A 17570-nucleotide genomic window follows, 5' to 3' on the forward strand; every position below is an offset into this window, starting at 1 on the left:
ATTTTTATGAATGTGTAATGTGTGGCGGGCAAGCTGAGAAATCAGCGTGGTCAGCTGAAATCGTGGTAAATGGCCTGCATTTGTATAGCGCTTTTTCTAGTCCCTAAGGACCCCAAAGCGCTTTACACTACATTCAGTCATTCACCCATTCACACACACATTCACACACTGGCGATGGCAAGCTACATTGTAGCCACAGCTGCCGTGGGGCGCACTGACAGAAATCTTACAGAGCGCTACCTTAGTATGCAGGCATGCTTCTCAAAGAACATCAAAGAGATGTCTGAGATAGATCTTTGTGTGATCCCAGATATACAGCTCACAGAATAGGAACAAACCCATTTCTGGATTCATGAAGTGCATTGAACCGGAGCATCAAAGCAGCATATCTTAACTCGGCAGACCAAACAAACGTTATAAAAATATCGCCTGTGAAACTTAGGAGAGGAAAACCAACAGAATTATAAGATGGATTTTGCTGTCTCACTTAAATTACTCTGTTAACACATATTTTCTTAGCATATTTGTTAGAATGGTAGTATGCAATACGTAAGCATCTCAGAAAATAAGGGCAAATTCAATAAACCATTATCTTGTAACTGCCCCTTGTAGTGGCTGCTGCTGAGCAGACATTATATAGTCTTAGTTTAAATTGGTGAGTCCGTGATTTAGAGATTTATGAAGCATCATAAGCACATGGTCCTAAAATGCAACTCAGCTGTCAGTTCTTACTACTGACCCCCACTACTCCTAAATAGTGACTTGTTCTAAACCGTACTCATGCACAATTTTAAGTCTAAACTCCAGGGCAACATACCTCCAATGACAAAGTCAAGGTTAATAACAAAATATGTTGTACAGCATTTTTCTCATGTCAAGGAAATTGGATTTAATGTGTAAAATCAGTGTGTCTGTGTAGGCCCTCATCCAGGCCATGGTAGTCTTAAGAGTTTGAAAAATCAAGAAAAGGAGCACACACATGTAAAGAAATCTCTTAGAACATACGGTTGACCCAACTGGACTTTCATCAAATCAGAGAAATCTTTGAAATCTTTACCCTCCACTCACATCTTGCCTCAGATGACCTCAACAGATCGCGTGAGGGTGGGGCAAGGTCACACAGTGGATTCACCCGTAACCCCCTGTGATGGTAATGACCCCTTTTATCAGACTTTGGCTCATCTGATGATACACAGGATCAATAGTGGGTCAGCGACCCTCAGCACCACCTCCGAAGTGGTCAGCTCCCACTAGAGGTTAAATGCTTGGAACTCTCCACCATTTGTTTTAAGAACCAAAGAAGCCTCTTGGATGAGAGGCGAAACATCTTTACGGACTTAAAGAAGTTCAGTCGCCTTCTTTTTTAAGCTTTTAAGACTGTGTCATCAGCTTAGTGCCCCTTTAAGGTCAGCTCTACAACAGAAATGAGTTTAAAAAGCCACAAAAACGAATACTTTGTATTTATAGCCTTATTGCTGCTGGAGAAAAATAAGCTTCCTTTAGAGTCATTTCCCACTTCTTGCCATGTTTTCGAAATGAGATCTGTGTTTTGTGTGTGTTTTACTAGTGTTCTGTCACCTGTGGGGTCGGAGTTCAGAACCGCGATGTCTACTGCAGGCTAAAAGGTACGGGACGAGTCCTCGAGGACCTGTGTGACGCTCGCGCGCGTCCTCCTACTGCGCGGCCGTGCCAAACTGCAGAGTGCACACACTACACTTGGGTCGCTGATGAATGGAAAGAAGTAAGTAACTTGTTTATTCTCTTTCTTCCTATCTGTGACGACGTATTTCCTTTGCTCACTCTCCAAGTGTGAAACAGATGTTCAGATGTTTAAGCATCTTATTAAAGCTTTTATTGGCTGCAATCTCCACTTTGTCGCTAACTCTCTCTCTCTGCACCATTAGATGGGCGTCCTGCATACACCCTTTATCTGTCGTGAGGGCTTTAGTGTTAACCATCGCAACTAAATATGATACAAATCAATGATATCCAAACTTGAGAGTACTGATGGCCATCGCCCCTTCTGTGCTACTGAACGGCACTGCTCTGTGTCACACTAGCAGACTGTTTTCTTCCTGGCTCATCTTTCTTTAATGCGATGTGCTTTGTCCTCAAAGCGAGGCATTAAAAAAAGGGACATCCTGTAGGGACATAGCACTGCTTGAATCTTTGCAGTGTTTAGATCTCTGTCTGTGCTGCCGCAAAAACTTTGAACCTTCTTTCTCTCACAGTTTGCCACTGAAATCCTCTCTGTTCTTATGAAATATAAAGAAAGTGAAAAGAAAAACACACAAATTTTCAAATCCTGATCCATTTTATGACTTTTAAGCCATTACTGAAGGGAAATCTGTTTTAACTTTTATCTTTAACACTGACATTGTCAAGAGCACATGTTTGGCATTGTGTTACTGTTCCAGTTGTTACACAACACTCACTTTCCTCCATTTGTGTAAAGGTTTAATAGGGATGTGCATTTATTGTGCTAAAGGGATGTCCAGGAGTCTTAGAAGTTGATTTAGTTGCTGAAACCACAATCCATCTCACAACCCTGTGTGTGATTTTTTTTTTATCAGTGTAATGCAACATGCGGAGAAGGCGTGAGAAGCAGGAAAGTGGTGTGCATGGATCCAGGAATGACACCTGCTCAGGGTGATTACTGTGATCCATTAGCCCGACCTCCATTGCTCCAGCCCTGCAAAGAAGCTCCTTGTCACTACATGTGGATAACAGGAGACTGGTCAATGGTAAGAACATGAGAAATATAAGTAATAAGTTTCAGTATTGGTATCAAATAATTCATAATTTCTCTAAAATGGAAAGAAATAATTGAAGGAACTTTGTTTCATCTTTTTCTTTTTTCAAACAACTGTCTGAACCCAAAAGGTGTTAACTTAAAAATGAGATAAAAAGGAGAAACTGTGTCTATTTAGAGGTGTCTTCTTATTTCTCACATACAAATATTCGAATAGTCATAGGGAGATCTGCTGTGTATGTACTAAAACAGCTGACAAGATGAAAATGTGGCATTTATTTCAAAATGTTCATTAAATAAAACACGAAAACGTTTGACATCTTCTGCTAATTTAATTGTCATCGTAATCAACTAATTGCTTCAAAACATCTGCATTTCAGTAGAATCAGGCTCATTCAAATGGAGAAGGCTTTAAAATGAGCAAGGTCATCAATTCTCATCAGCAGTACCAATGAGGCCCCGTTCTACTGCACAACAGCTTCTTCTAAAGCCAAAGCTTTTAACCCACTGTGTGTATTTTCGTGTGGCTTAGTGCTCTGCCAGCTGCGGTGTTGGCTACCAGCAGCGTATTGTCTCCTGCTCCCTGATGCCCACCTCTCCCGCTCAGGGTGTGTACACTCAGTCCTCCTTTGCCAGCACGAATTGTCCTGAGCCTCGCCCTCCTGGCAGCCGGCCGTGCCTCCTCACGGAATGCCCTCACATGTCCTACTGGAAAGTTGGCCCGTGGAGCAAGGTGAGTCAGAAAAGGCTTGTTAGACAGCAAGAAATCCTCCCCAGCTAATCACAGTTTTAACAATACATTTTGATGACTTGTGGATTTTAATAAATCTCATTTGTGGATTTGGACTGGAGCCTTTTTCACTTTTAGAGGGAATGAGTTTGTGTATGTGCGTGTTTTTACCAGTGCTCGCAGACCTGTGGAGCAGGAGTGATGGAGCGCAGAGTGGAGTGCGTGACCTCAAAAGGCCAAACGTCCAAACACTGTCGTCTGTCAGAGAGACCTGAGTCTCAGGCTGCATGTCAGGAAAGAGAATGTGAGTGGTAAAATGTAATGTAATGGTCACTGTCGGTGCTTTCTGTGGAAACAACCATATCTGATTCTAAAAACTCTGTGTTTTGCTTTGTTTTTACACAATAAACTACTTAAAGGCTCTTGGAGTGATCACTTAGTGGAACAATAAACAGACAGTCAGCAGTTTTCTGCAAATTGTGCAGTCTGTCAGAATGCCTCAAGGGCTTCAGCTGAGCCAGGCATTATTGTGGATTTGGAAAGTGCTGTAAAACAGCAAGCCAAAGTTCGCAGGGTTAATCATTCCTGACTTAGATTCTGCCAAGTCAGGCACTGATGAAATTGAAAGGATATACTGGACAGTCAGTTCTCTGGTCAAGTATTAATCTTGACTAGCTAATCAGCTCAATATGAGCTCTGCAACACAAACAAGACAATTACAACACCTCAAGCTTGGGAAGATTAGATCCAAGTCACTATCCGCTTTAGGGAGAAGTGCTTAGTTTTTTTAGCTTTCAACATTTTTATGCTATTTGCTGACAAAAGATTTATGTACTAACTTTTAAAATGAGATGGCTAAATACTCCAGCTTTTAAAAGCTGTCGACAGCTCCCACTGTTGCACTGAAAGCTCTTCTTCCTCACTCCCTCTCCCAGGCCAGTTGTTCAGTACGTGCCGAGAGGTCCAGATGAGACAGGGCGTGAGGATAGATGGCGAATACTATCTCAAAGTCAAATCCCGGATCCTACAGGTTTGTATGTTCTGCCAGAATTACTCCGGCACACGTCATGATTCAAGCAGCAGCAGCAGCAAACTTGTGGGATCTCATCCTTTACCTCAATATGTTTGCTCTTAGATTTACTGTGCTGAGATGCAGACTGATTTCCCCAAGGAGTATGTGACATTGCGCAGCGGTCAGACCGATAACTACTCCGAGGTGTATGGCCACAGGTGCGTATGATGTGGAGATGACTCGCTGTATGGTTATGCAATGTGTGAAATATGGTTATTGTGCTGTTTGCACTCAGTTCCCATATTTCTTTAAACGCACAGGTTGCTGAACCCATTTCAATGCCCGTATAACGGCAGCCGAAAACAGGACTGTGAGTGTAGGAACGACTACTCAGCAGCGGGATACACACTCTTCCACAAAGTTCGTCTGGACCTAAACTCCCTGAGGATAACGAGTGAGTAATTACTTCATGATTGCCTTACGCCGTGCACTGTATCGAGACCACACATGGGTGTTTTTTTAACCCTCACACGCCTCGCTCCAAAGCGCTAATGCCACATCCAGAGCCCAGTCCAAATGAAAGTAAGCCTTACTCCACGCTCTCTCCTCCCAAATCAAAATAATGAGATTTCAGCACTGTGTGTTCGTGTCCCTGGAGAGGACTTGAAACCGTGCCCGTCAGCACTCATCCATCCTTTTGCATCAGAAATAAAACATGTCCTCACGCTTGCATGCAAGCAATCATACAATTACAATGTGCACACATGCACATCTTCAGGCCATATTCCTCTGCTCATTATTCCACTCAGCTCCACCTGCCCTATTTTGTCCAAGTATGCTTTTGATTACATAAAACAATGTAGATTACTGTGCTGTTTTTTTTGTTATTCTTTTGTCTTTGATGTGTGTGGGTGTGTGTTAGTGTGTGTTTATTATATTCTCAGGGCCCAAAAGCTGAGACACAATTATACTTGTGGCTTCAGGCAGATTTGTTGGAACCAAATTGCAGGACTGTGCAAGTTTGAGAGGCTTTTTCATCGCTAAACCTTAGCTACCAGGTTAAGTTTAAAATTAGGTTATGGTGAGAATAAAGGTAATGGGTAGGATTAGATGTTCCGCTTTTAAGTAGCTTTAGGAATATCTAAGGAAAGGCGTTATGGCCATAAAAATAGGTAAACACAAGATGTGTCTGCATGAGTTTGCATGCTGGATTAGTACCTACGCTATCATCCTCCCGTCTCCTTCATCTGATCTGGGTCCTTACAGCACATGTTCCCACACCCAGTCTGCGCAACACTCATTTAGTTTTCAGGTGGCTTAAAGAGAGCGGAGGAGAAATAATGAGTTAAAGATGAGGGGCAGAATATGAAGAGGTGCTAATGTGGTGTGCCTTTTGCAATATTGCAAATGTTACTTGCATGCAGTCAAACAGTATTTGAATTTCAGTAAACAATTAGAAAGTGTAACATAAAGATTTCCTATAGGTAAATATGTTTTAAAAAGTAGGATTTTGCTAATTTTGCTTTAGATTTAAGCAAATTCACTATAGGAGAAAAGATGTTGAAAAATATCTTCTTCCAGAAAGTAAAATCTTAGTTGTTGATACTCTACAGCCATGTGGTTTCAGTCAATTTTTTCTGCTTGTGGTCACTGTGACTTTAAATCAGTGTCTTTGGTATCTGTTTACCAGTCACAGACCTCCGGTTTTCCCAGACACCTCTTGGTCAGCCAGTGCCCTTTGCTACAGCGGGGGATTGTTATAGTGCAGCCAAATGTCCACAGGTTTGTGAAAAAAAAAAGAAAGACAGTTTTGCTTTTTTTGGTTGTGTGTTTTATATTCTTTTACCTTACCTGTTAGAGAACTTCTATGAAATAAATCCGTCTCTTTTGTGTTTTCAGGGCCAGTTCAGCATCAATCTAATTGGCACTGGCTTCAAAGTGGCTCAGGCCACCAAGTGGACATCTCAGGGCAACTATGTTTCAGTCAAAGTCCACAGATCGGAGGTAAAAACAAAACGTTCCAAGTGAACTCCTATAATGCTTGCCTTTAGTGTGGGTCATGCCGGGCAGATTTCAAGTAATGGATCACTGTTTTCATTTTGCTGGGGTGGAATGAGCCTCATGCTGGATCACTCCAGTTGTGGTGTGAGCCTGTAGTGCTGAAATGTCATCAATGTGATTCACTGAGCAGGAATCCCTTCATGACATTTATGAAGATTTCATTCTCTGCCCTTTGCCCACTTTTCCTCTCTCATTTGTCTCTGTCTGTAGGATGGGACAAGAATCTACGGCCGCTGTGGTGGTTTCTGTGGGAAGTGCATTCCCCAGGCTCACAACGGCCTACTTCTTCAAGTCCACTGAGAGCTGTGCAGAGACCAAACCACCTAAATCTGTCTGGAATAAGATACTGGCAATAAGAGAGATTTGATCCTGCAGTCATCCGTGAGTGTCAGAGGGGGACCATTTAACAATTATTATCCCACAGTAATATCCTCAATCCCCAAACAGCAGCTTGAACAGACAGGACGCTATATATAGTGCAGTGCTACAGAGCCACCATCAGGTACTTCACCCAAACTACTAACACTTAAGAGGAGTCAGCAGTTGTGCAGACGTTGTCATGCACTCATGTGCTTTGGAGACTAAATTATTTTGCATGACGCAAATTGATTTTTTTGTATCATAACACGGGATACAGGACTGAAAACACTGGGAAAACAAATACAAAGACAGGAGGAAAAGAAATATCCTCCCGGCTGATAAGGAACTTTTTCCAAACTTAGAAAGACACAAAACACTTGGGCTCTGATCCAACTGATATGGTGGTCAGCAAGATAGTATAAAAGGAGACATGCTGTCCTTGCAATCCTACTGTGGTTCAAAAAAAAGGTCTATACGCAGACTATGGAAGAGTATATAAGGGATAGTTGTGTTATTTTTCTACATTGTGACAGATTAAGAAAAATGATGGCTACAGGAACTAGCTGCTTTGGTATATATATGAGGGCATTACAAATCTTGTTCTCAGCAACAGATGAGCAGGAATGATTCCCATATGGAAAAGAAATGGAACAAAAGTAGTTCAGGTTCCTGTTTAAACGTATGTCTCATCCTGGGATTTACTCAGGAGGTGACCCCTTTTCCCATTTGCGTTTTCACTTGCAACACAATAATGAGAATAACGTATAAATCAAATAACCATTATTTTTTAACCTGAAAAATGTGAAAGGGGCCACTTGCATGAGTAATGACATAGTTTGAGACGTACAAACATTTACGGTCGGTGGAATGAGAAATTCTTATGCTTTTTTTGTTTTTGCGGCTCAAGACTCTGAAACGTATCAGCATGCAACTAAGTACTGATGTCCTTCCACACCTGTCTCATGTCAGAGGTCAAACGTTAGGAGAACATCAGGAGCCTTTAGAATAACTACAGATAACGTTTTGTTTTAGTTGTCGTGTACTTTGTGAGTCTGTCTGCTGTCACCTGTTGTCAGGTATTTTTAACAAAACTACTGAAACCCACATAGAGAGTCCACCGACTGACACTGAGGCACGACTGTCAGAGTAAACACTAGTGCTGTGAGGAAATAGCTGAACTATTTCCATATTTCCTGGTGTTGAAGTACAATTTTGTCTGTTTTGTGCGTGTGCGTGCATGTGTGTTTCATAGTTAGATTGTTATTGGTGTTTCTCTTTGTCACACGAGTTCTCATCTGTTACACCTTGACACAGTATCAGGTGTGTGTATGCGTGCGCGTCTCACCTCACACCCTCCGTTGGGCCTACTGTAGGTGCCTGCAAAACCCTACCTCTCATAGACATCCATACTCGGTTGAGATATGTGTTGTAATATATTTATGTTTGAACATATTTATTCTGCATTGACTTGTAGATATGTTCTGTATGATGGTACAATGACTACTACCAACAGAGAAGCCATTGTCTGATATGTTTTGTCCGTTGTCTGCTAAAATAGGTATTATCCTACTATTTGTAGCATATAACCACTAATCTTGAATGAGGATCTTTTAAAAGGTGCTTTTGAACTGGAATTACCTCTAATGTTGAGAAGGAAAACTGGCTTTGGGAATAACACTCGATAGGGCAGAGATTCAACTCTTTCTAGCAGACTCCCTAGGATCTCCTTATAGCCTGTTGTGGTCCTTTTATGAACAGAGCTAATGTTTTAGATGCAAGATTGCCCGATAAAACAGACCAGCGACTGTGCGAAGGACTCTCCCATTGAGCAATACTTACTGTAACGCATCATATCCAGCTTTTGCCATGACCGCAAATACAACTATCAACCAACTGAACACGCGGATTCGCTAATGTTAAGCTTTAACCAAAGTTAGGCAGTAGATGCAGACTGTTTTTTTTTCCCTCTCAGACAATGCCGCTTCTTTTGATTTAAAGAATGGCTGAAAATAATAAAAGTCAGTGAGCAGCTAGAAAACCTTTGGCTGTCGTTCATTTTATGATGGTCAATTGTGCTATGAGGTCTGTATCAGAAATTTAAAGAATACTTGATGCACTGTGTGCTGTCAGTTTTGTAGAAATGTAATCCTGTTTTTGTTTTTTTGTAATAACCATTAAGATTTGTAACTTATGATATATGTGTATTTGTAATATTCATACTTGAATTGCAAACTGTGTGCTAAAATATTGAATGGGCATTGGTACTGAGTAGAGAAACGGTGTGCTTGTTTGCCATGCTTTATCCAAAGATGTTTAAAAGAATCCTATGTACCTACAGTATGTACGCAGCCTGTATAAAAGAAACAAATGATTTTGGTGCTATACTAATTGTACTATTACTTGTATGTCTTGCTACTACACTAATGTTAAAGAATAAGTAAGAATAAAACTTGCTTTCCAACAGACTCGTTGATGAACAAAGTGATGGTGTGGTTCTTTATATTTGCAATTTTCAGTTTTTATACTTTGCTATTTTCTTGCTGTTTTTAGAAAAGTTGGATACCAACTCCCTTTACGTTAAGACACGTGACGTTAAACTGCTAGGAGGGTCGGATCTGGGTCTCTCACATCAAGGCTCAATGCAGTTTAAAAATATTGATTTTAAAAAGTATAAAATCCCAAATCACAATCTATAAATATCTATACTCTAACACTATTACTAGTTAAAACTAAAATACTAAATACTAGTTTTGTGTTTTGTTTATCTATTTCTTTGGGACTTTTTATCCATGAATTTCTAATCATGCAAGTTGCAAAACAATTTTTAACCAAACTAAGTTGACAAAATCATTTCAATTGGTCTTCATTTTTGCAAAGTCTACTTTTAATTTTTATTTTAGTGAACTAAAACAATATGCAACATAATTTATATAAATAATCCTTCAAACAGATCAAGTCATTGCCCTGTTTTCTAATATAATCATGTGCACATAGATTTAAACTCAAAATCTAAGGTCAAACTCCATATACATTCTGTATGCAGCAAAGTAAATATATTAAATGAAATATTACATGGCTGTATGAAGTCACTTAAAGCACGGGTCCTTCTTATCACTACAGCAGTTTCTGTCGGCCACAGAGTCAGCTGGATTCTAAAGAAGGGCAGCAGGTCAGCTCTGGCTGGGTGCTTTGCTCACCACATTGTGGCTCCATGTGGATTCACTTAGTGATGCAGACTGCTTTTCCACAACATGACTTTCAAGAGTTCAGTTCCACTTAAGAGACATATAAACAGAGCAAATACCTTTTAAAACCAGTCCTCACTAATATATATGTATTCTTGAGATCTAGAAACACCTTAAGCTGTCAACTACAGAGCGAATCATCAAAGTTGTGTCAAAATCCAGGAATGAGGTAAGTTTCATGTAAACCCCAGAAAGAAGTGGAAAAGTTCCTTTTCAGGGAATTATGTCACCAAATTCCCTTGGTAATAAAGGTGCAGGTACTTCAGGAAAAAGTGGAGTGCTTATATATAAGCCACTTTTCTAGGGCTCATTGCACCAAGATAGCTTTGTACATTAAATGAAAACAGATACTGTAGTGCCTCAAGAGCTGCTTTGATTTCTTGCCAAAAGCCTGCTTTGGTTCCTAAAATCTAATCTAAGGATTTGGAATAGTCCTGAAGCACAACAACAACTCCCTTCAAGAGCAGTTTTCCAGTGAAATCAAGCTGTGATGAGGTCCTTTCAGACTTCCCAGGCTGTGGACGTTGGGAAAAAACTCCTCTTGCCTTAATGTTTTCATAAACCAGATATTGCTAATGATGGAGCTGAAAAACACAAACCTGTGCAGAGAATCCTCATAAAAGTGCTAATGATTGATGTTGACCACGGCGCACAGTCTGCTTTGAGGTAACGGCACAGACATTCTGGTAAAATCTACAGCTGCAACCTGCTCTAAGGGGCAGAAGTAACTATGAAAAATAAGAATAAATCTGTAATAAAAACTTAATGTCAAATGTTTGTTTTATGTGTACTGTATGTCTCATAGTACATTTTGCTCATAAAAGTGAGTACTTTTGCATTACTCTCATACTGATTAAGTAAACATTAAAGATGAAATAGTTATTGGTACAATAACCCCATTGTTGAATAAATCATAATATAACTTATATGGTCCTTATAATACTTGTTATTATTATAAGGAGTGACAGTCCTGCCAGCTAAGAACAGGAAACTGATGCTGCAATTCAAACGGGTTCACCAAAATTGAACAGTTTAATAGAAAATCAATGCCTGGTCTCATGAGTGTTGGTTTCTGCTGCAGCATGGTTGTTTAAATGTCACAGTGTACTTGAGTGCTGCTGCTGTTGATCACATCCACCGCTTTATGACCACAACATTTCACCCATCTTCTGATGGCATTATGTTACAAAGGAGAAAAAATCTCAAACTGGTTTCTTGAACATGAGTTCACTGTACACTGAACCAGCTTCCAGTTTGGATTCAGGAGACAGAGATTATTTTTACTTTTAAGATTAGGCTTAAAATTTTCCTTTTTGCTAAAGCATATAATTAGGGCCTTAGTTATGCTCCAATAAGTGTAGGCTGCTGGGGGATCCCATGATGCATTGAGTGTTTCTTCTTCAGTCACCTTTCTCACTCAATATGTGTTAAAAGACCTTTTCTGCACTGATTCATACTTGTTATTAATCTCTGGCTCTCTTCCACAGCATGTCTTTATCCTGTCTTCCTCCTCTCACCCCAACCAGTCGTGGCAGATCGCCGCCCCTCCCTGAGCCTGGTTCTGCTGGAGGTTTCTTCCTGTTAAAAGGGAGTTTTTCCTTCCCACTGTTGCCAAAGTGCTTGCTCATAGGGGGTCATATGATTGTTGGGTTTATCTCTCTATGTTTTATTGTAGGGTCTACTTTGCAATGCAAAGTGTGTTGAAGCAACTGTTGTATAAATAAAACTGAATTGAACTGAATTGTGCTCAAATGGTCTCTACAGTCACCTGAACTCAATCCAATAGAGCACCTCTGGGATGCGGTGGAACTCAAAATGTGCATTATGGATGTGTTACCAACTTTGTGATGCTATCATGAAAGCCAAAGAAGTTACAACCCAGTACTAGGAAGATGTAACTTACCAACTTAACCAAGTGGTTGATGAGTGTGTGAAACATTAAAAAAGTTAGTTTACAAGTTTACTACTGAGGCAAAGAAAAAACTTTAAATTTAGCAGTGGAAGAGCTACTGCATTTTTGCCACTTAAAATTACGTTTCAGCTATGAGAATCTGCACTGAAATCTAAGAAGGGATCATTTTCTGGCCTGAGAAACAAACATTTCCCAAACTGAGAGAACAGTGACCCCTACCGTCCGCAACATAGAACTACATACATGAATCATTATGTCCATAATTACGAGGACTATGAATAATCGATTACTGTCATATTCGATTGCTTTTTTTTTTTTTTTGCTTTTTTATGCAAAGTGGGTTTAAGTTACTGAGCATAAAATAGGCCCAACTACATTGCACAACTGGAACATTTTTGCTTGTCGTCAGTTTATTAATGTAGCCTACGAGAAAGTGCTGGACAAAAACAGTAAAAACAATGCGAAACCCCTTTCCTATTATTGTTGTTGTTGTTGTTGTTATTGTTTCTTTATGTATACAAAATGTTTTGCTAAACTTTTGATTAAAATGCCTTGGAGTTCAGGTTTCATCCGTTAAGACTCATCATTGTAGGAAAAGACAAGTATTACTAACGACATCAGTGATTTTATTATTTACAGCTTTGCTTCAGTGGTCTTCTTCAATAAGGTGAACACGGGTTTCCTTATCAGTAAAAGGGGGATCTTCATGAAGAACATAAATGAGGCTTGAATATAAATATATGACAAATATTAAATGATTGAAAATTGGCAGAGAAATCTTTTAATCAAGTGCTTTGATGTTAAATATTATTGCGGCTTTTCATATTTATTGTAGGTTTAAACTGTGGTATTAAGACTTTCACCTGAGATGGACTGGGTTGGTGCAAAGCCTATACTGCACCTTTACTGCCGGCCAGTAGATGGTGCTAAAGCATTAGAAAAGCCACTGGCTTACCTCATTATGGCTAACATGTGAAAGATTAACTGTAAGTAAAGAAGCAAGAACAGTGTATTCTAGACATACAGTACACAGTTCAGTGTATCGTATACGTTCAATTTCAGTTTACTTACACAACAACATCACAACAACATCACAACAGGAGTTTTCTCAAGGTGCCTTGCACTGTAAGGTAAAGACCCTACAATAATACAAAGAAAAAATATAAGTCACATATTTGTGAAGTCTTGTTTTTGATTATGCAAAGTCTCTGTTGTGCGAGGTTTCAAATGTTCATGTACTCCAGCATTTATTTATTTTGTTTTAAATATCTGGGCAAATGCAAGTATGCACATATACTGGATAAAGAGTCGTGAGCACAAACGTCCAATCTTCAAGCCCAGCAGTTGTTTCCAGTAAAAGCTTTTGCAGGAGGAGTACGAGGTTGTTTAAGCAAGCTCAAATCCCGTAAACCTCACACATAAACCCCTTTTCCACTCCTCACACACATCCTGCAGTGGAACAGTTGGCCTTGAACAGTATCAGTTTCATCTTTTGATGCACCATGTCTGTGTCAAAATCTAACAAACCCATGCACAATTTTGAAGTACTCTACACTGCCAACTGGGCCATTGGTTGTTGAGGGGTAGAAGCTGTTGGCACGTTGCCGTCTGGGCATTATAGACACTACTGTCAGGCTCTCTGTCAGCTCTTTTTTAAAGAAATTGTGCCAGCTTTGACTTTAACAGGTTAAAGCTGAATGAGGTCATTTTTAGGTATTGTGTTACATGTCTAAAGTGTCCACTTTGTAACAGCTGCATGCGATGTGTGGGGGATTGCATCCTTCGTCCAGCATTGACCACCTATTCACTGGTATGCTGGGTGGTATGTTGTCAGAAACGGGCATAGTGCAAGCGAGGGGAGGGGGGTATGGAGGGGGTGGTTGCTTAGCGTTGGGGCCCTGGGGTCCTGCAAGTATGTGCCAATAGCCTATGTGCACATGTGGTGTGGTGAAAAATGGACTTGCATTGTTTGATCCATGAATGTGAGACCCCAGCGTGACTCACACATTAGGGCTAGCAGTGAACAGAACACACTCCCTGAAGGATTTCCACTTCGGCTTAGGGATCTTCGTGGCATACAATACAGCAAGGCTTTCTTTGACAGCTTTTATTTTGTAGCTCATATTGTTGTTGTTTGTTTTTTTACCCCTCATTTGAAGCTCAAAGTTCTCACAGTGAAGGAATTATAAAAACCTGCTGAAAGTCATTTAATAAATGCGCACATTATGGCCAGTGGTAGTGTTTTTATTATAGAAAATACTTTCCCATTGTAAAACTTGGGCTGTTAAGAAGCCTGGAAAATGTTGCCCCATGTCAGCATACTTACAATGACTTGAGGCAAAGGCCAGACACGACTATAGCTGTGAGCTGTGGGCAGTCTTTTGTGATTGAAACTACTCACGATAAGAGGTGGGAGGGGGGGAAGCCAATTATTTTTAACAGCTTTACACTCCAATTAATCCGGAGACTTTTTACACACTGTTGTGGCTCATGTCACCAGGGAATATCAGACCTCTAAACAGAATGTCTCCTTTGTTTATGCATTTCACAAAAGTCAGTGAGAACTGCATATACAGTACAACCCACATATACCGTGTCATGTGATGACACAGAGAGCGCACAGTTCAAGCAGCTGAAATGCTTTCAGATTATTGTGACTTCAGCATCTTATGGGTTTAATGCTATATGAAGGGGAGAAGGGTGAAATTTATGTGTCTTCAATGGAAATGTTTGCAAAGGTAATGAAAAACGATTTTGGAGGTCATGGGGGAATTACTTTCCAGGTAGATCAGAATAGATGAGGGGCATTTTTCCAATTCCAGCTGTTTTCCTCTGTATTCTATAGAGGACCAGCGCTTTCTTCACAAATCAGTAGCAGAGTAAGCTACTTTACTCAGTTAAAGTAACTTTTTGTTACAGAGTAATCACCTGTTTTTGTTAACAAAAAAAAGACAGAAAGAAAAATGGGGAAAAGGTGATTTACATGCAAACATGCATGGAATTACAGTATATAAGTCAAGGACAGCATTTGAAAGCATTTGAAAAATACTGTTCAAACTTTAAAAATAAGTTTTACAAAACTTTTAGAGGAAAGTCAGGCTCCTTAGAAGGAAAGAATATTAAAAACACGAGGGGCGACTCAAGACTTGTGCACAGTAAGTTTCATACCTAAAACATTTCTTGGTTATATCGTCAGCAGCATCTTTGATTCGTTTTTTTTTATTAGGATATTCTTAGAAAAATCGATACTGTGTCAAGGCATAGTATGAGCTAATGATGGCACTGTTGCCTTCAGCAAACATGCACTGAACTGTAGCTCCTTGCTACTATAAAGGGAAAGCAAAGAGTGTATCACTCTGCTCTAACAGTGGTAGGTAAGACCATTTGGAACGGATCTATCGCTGTTGGTGGATTGATCCATAACCTTGCATCTGACAAGTAAACTCAAATCAGTTCATTCTGAATTTGGAACCAGAACTTCTTTTTTTTGTGCTCAACTAAGTAATATGTTCTACTTTCTTGTACCTGAGAGACATAAACTAACCCATAAACTAAGTAAGATACAATCTGTGGACAGGAGGAAATGAGGGGGAAAAGAATAAAAGAAATGTAAATAAAGAAATCACTTCTGTTGTAATTATTATTCATTCTGTCTTTGGAAAAGAGTGTGACCATGTTTAACCCACAAAAAAAGCACCACTATCACTGCACTATTCATCCTTTAAAAGGCCCTCAAAACCTCAGCCATGTCCCTCCCCCCAAAACATCTCCATCCCTTTTGTGTACCTGCTCTAATTGAGAGTCACTCCAAGTGATGCTGTCTTGTTCTGAACATGTCGTTCTGTCTGGACTACAGACCACAGACTGTACGTGTCTGGGGAAGTCTTTGTGTTTGATAATGTGCATGTGCTTCACACACATTTAAATACGACCACAGTCTCTTTCTCGGACACACACACACACACACACACACACATCTAATCTATTAGCTTAGTAAGAGGGGCACTTATTCCAGTTTTACTCGATGCTCTCTCTCTCTCGAGCTGCTCAAACACAGAAAACCACTTCAGTACACCGGCATAATAGCCAATGACAAGCTTTTAAGCTCTCCAGCCTCATTTTGCCATGTGAACATCTTTATTTTTTACAATAATAAATAAGTACCTTCAGTTGTAGCCCATTGATATTATTTTAAAGTATGTCTGCAGTAGTATACACAGTGCTCATGACACTTTGCTTTGGGAAGCAGGAAAAATGATTGTTTAATGGGAAAGCTGGCCTCCAAAATTGTCTCTATTAAACTGGGTTTTGAAGAACGGTGCATTATAAGTATTTTGTCTGTTAGGGTTTCCTCTGGAATTTCTGCTTTACTTTCACAGTCCAAAACATGCAGACAAATTGCCTGTTTTGGGACTCTAAAATCCCAAATTACGAGCGTGAATTGTATGACTGTAAATGATTGCTTGGCAATATATATTAGCCATGGAAAAGATCCTTCTGGGGAGTGCACTCAGTGTCACTGCTTGTACTTACAATCCAAAAGGCTGCAAATCAGCAGCTATTTTATTGTCTGAAAAACAGGGGAAAGCATCACTTAAACAGATCCAAGTTTCTTTCTTTCTTTCTTTTTTTTGTGAACAAATCGGTTGGCTTAAAAAAACAAAACCCACGGCACCAAAACCCATAATTTTAAGTAGGGATGTGTTTTTCAAGTAATTAAACTCCTGTTTTGGGTGTGAGATGTGTAACAGATGGCTTTTTTTTGGCTTTTTTTTTTTTCAAAACTGCAAGAACATTAAAACTCTGAACTAAATGCTGAACCTGTTCATTAAATGAGTCTTTTGTAAGACAGTAAATAACTCACTGAGACACAGTTTGCACTTTTCATGTACTGGGAAAAGCTTACGTGTTTATTAAGAAACACATTCGTCATTACTTTCATTTACTCACTGAAACACTCGTGGCTGTGTTGGCAGTTGCATCCACAGGTAGCGGAAGTTCAGCAAAATTACAGCGCAGATGCAATTGTTTGCACACAACAACGCAAAGTTGTTCACACTGCTCGTTAAAGATTTGGTTGAGTGCGGAGGCAGCAGGGGTGATTTGAGGGTTGAAACCAGCAGTGGATGGAAATAATATGAGAGGCAGAGAGGAAAGAGTGAGAGCAGAAGGGAATGCGAGAGAAGGAAGATGAGAAGCAAATTTCAAATTTAGTAGCTGTGAGAGAAAGAATTTTTTTTGTTTGCAGTTTTGGTGGATGGATGGATGCATGGATGGATGATATATCTACAGTGATGCAAAGAGGAGAACAGCAATTGTCTTCATAGGAAAAGGGGGTACAAAAAGGACTTTGAATATCTCAGTATTGATGCATGGATGTAAAATGACACAGAAAACATGGATCAGCTCTCATTCAGCTTTTGTTAAAACTGCTTTTATTGAGATATTTGCCATATTTTTTACCTTAAAAATTTTCAGCTAACGAAAAGACTAGGTTT

At 39.8% G+C, this 17570-nt stretch overlaps 1 protein-coding gene across 1 annotated transcript in view; it reads left to right on the plus strand.

Moving 5' to 3' along the window:
* LOC113026508 (A disintegrin and metalloproteinase with thrombospondin motifs 20) overlaps positions 1–9380 on the plus strand; it is a 78010-nt gene extending 68630 nt beyond the window's left edge. The window contains exons 30-39 of the mRNA XM_026175378.2: positions 1568–1741; positions 2574–2744; positions 3285–3485; positions 3657–3786; positions 4418–4512; positions 4618–4712; positions 4815–4948; positions 6185–6276; positions 6394–6498; positions 6766–9380. Of these exons, the coding sequence (XP_026031163.2) occupies positions 1568–1741; positions 2574–2744; positions 3285–3485; positions 3657–3786; positions 4418–4512; positions 4618–4712; positions 4815–4948; positions 6185–6276; positions 6394–6498; positions 6766–6855 (1287 nt within the window). The 3' untranslated portion in view covers positions 6856–9380. The remainder of the gene's footprint in view (positions 1–1567; positions 1742–2573; positions 2745–3284; positions 3486–3656; positions 3787–4417; positions 4513–4617; positions 4713–4814; positions 4949–6184; positions 6277–6393; positions 6499–6765) is intronic.
* The last annotated feature ends 8190 nt before the right edge of the window (positions 9381–17570 follow it).

Source organism: Astatotilapia calliptera, chromosome 7, assembly GCF_964374335.1.
Source record: "Astatotilapia calliptera chromosome 7, fAstCal68.1, whole genome shotgun sequence".
NCBI lineage: Eukaryota > Metazoa > Chordata > Actinopteri > Cichliformes > Cichlidae > Astatotilapia > Astatotilapia calliptera.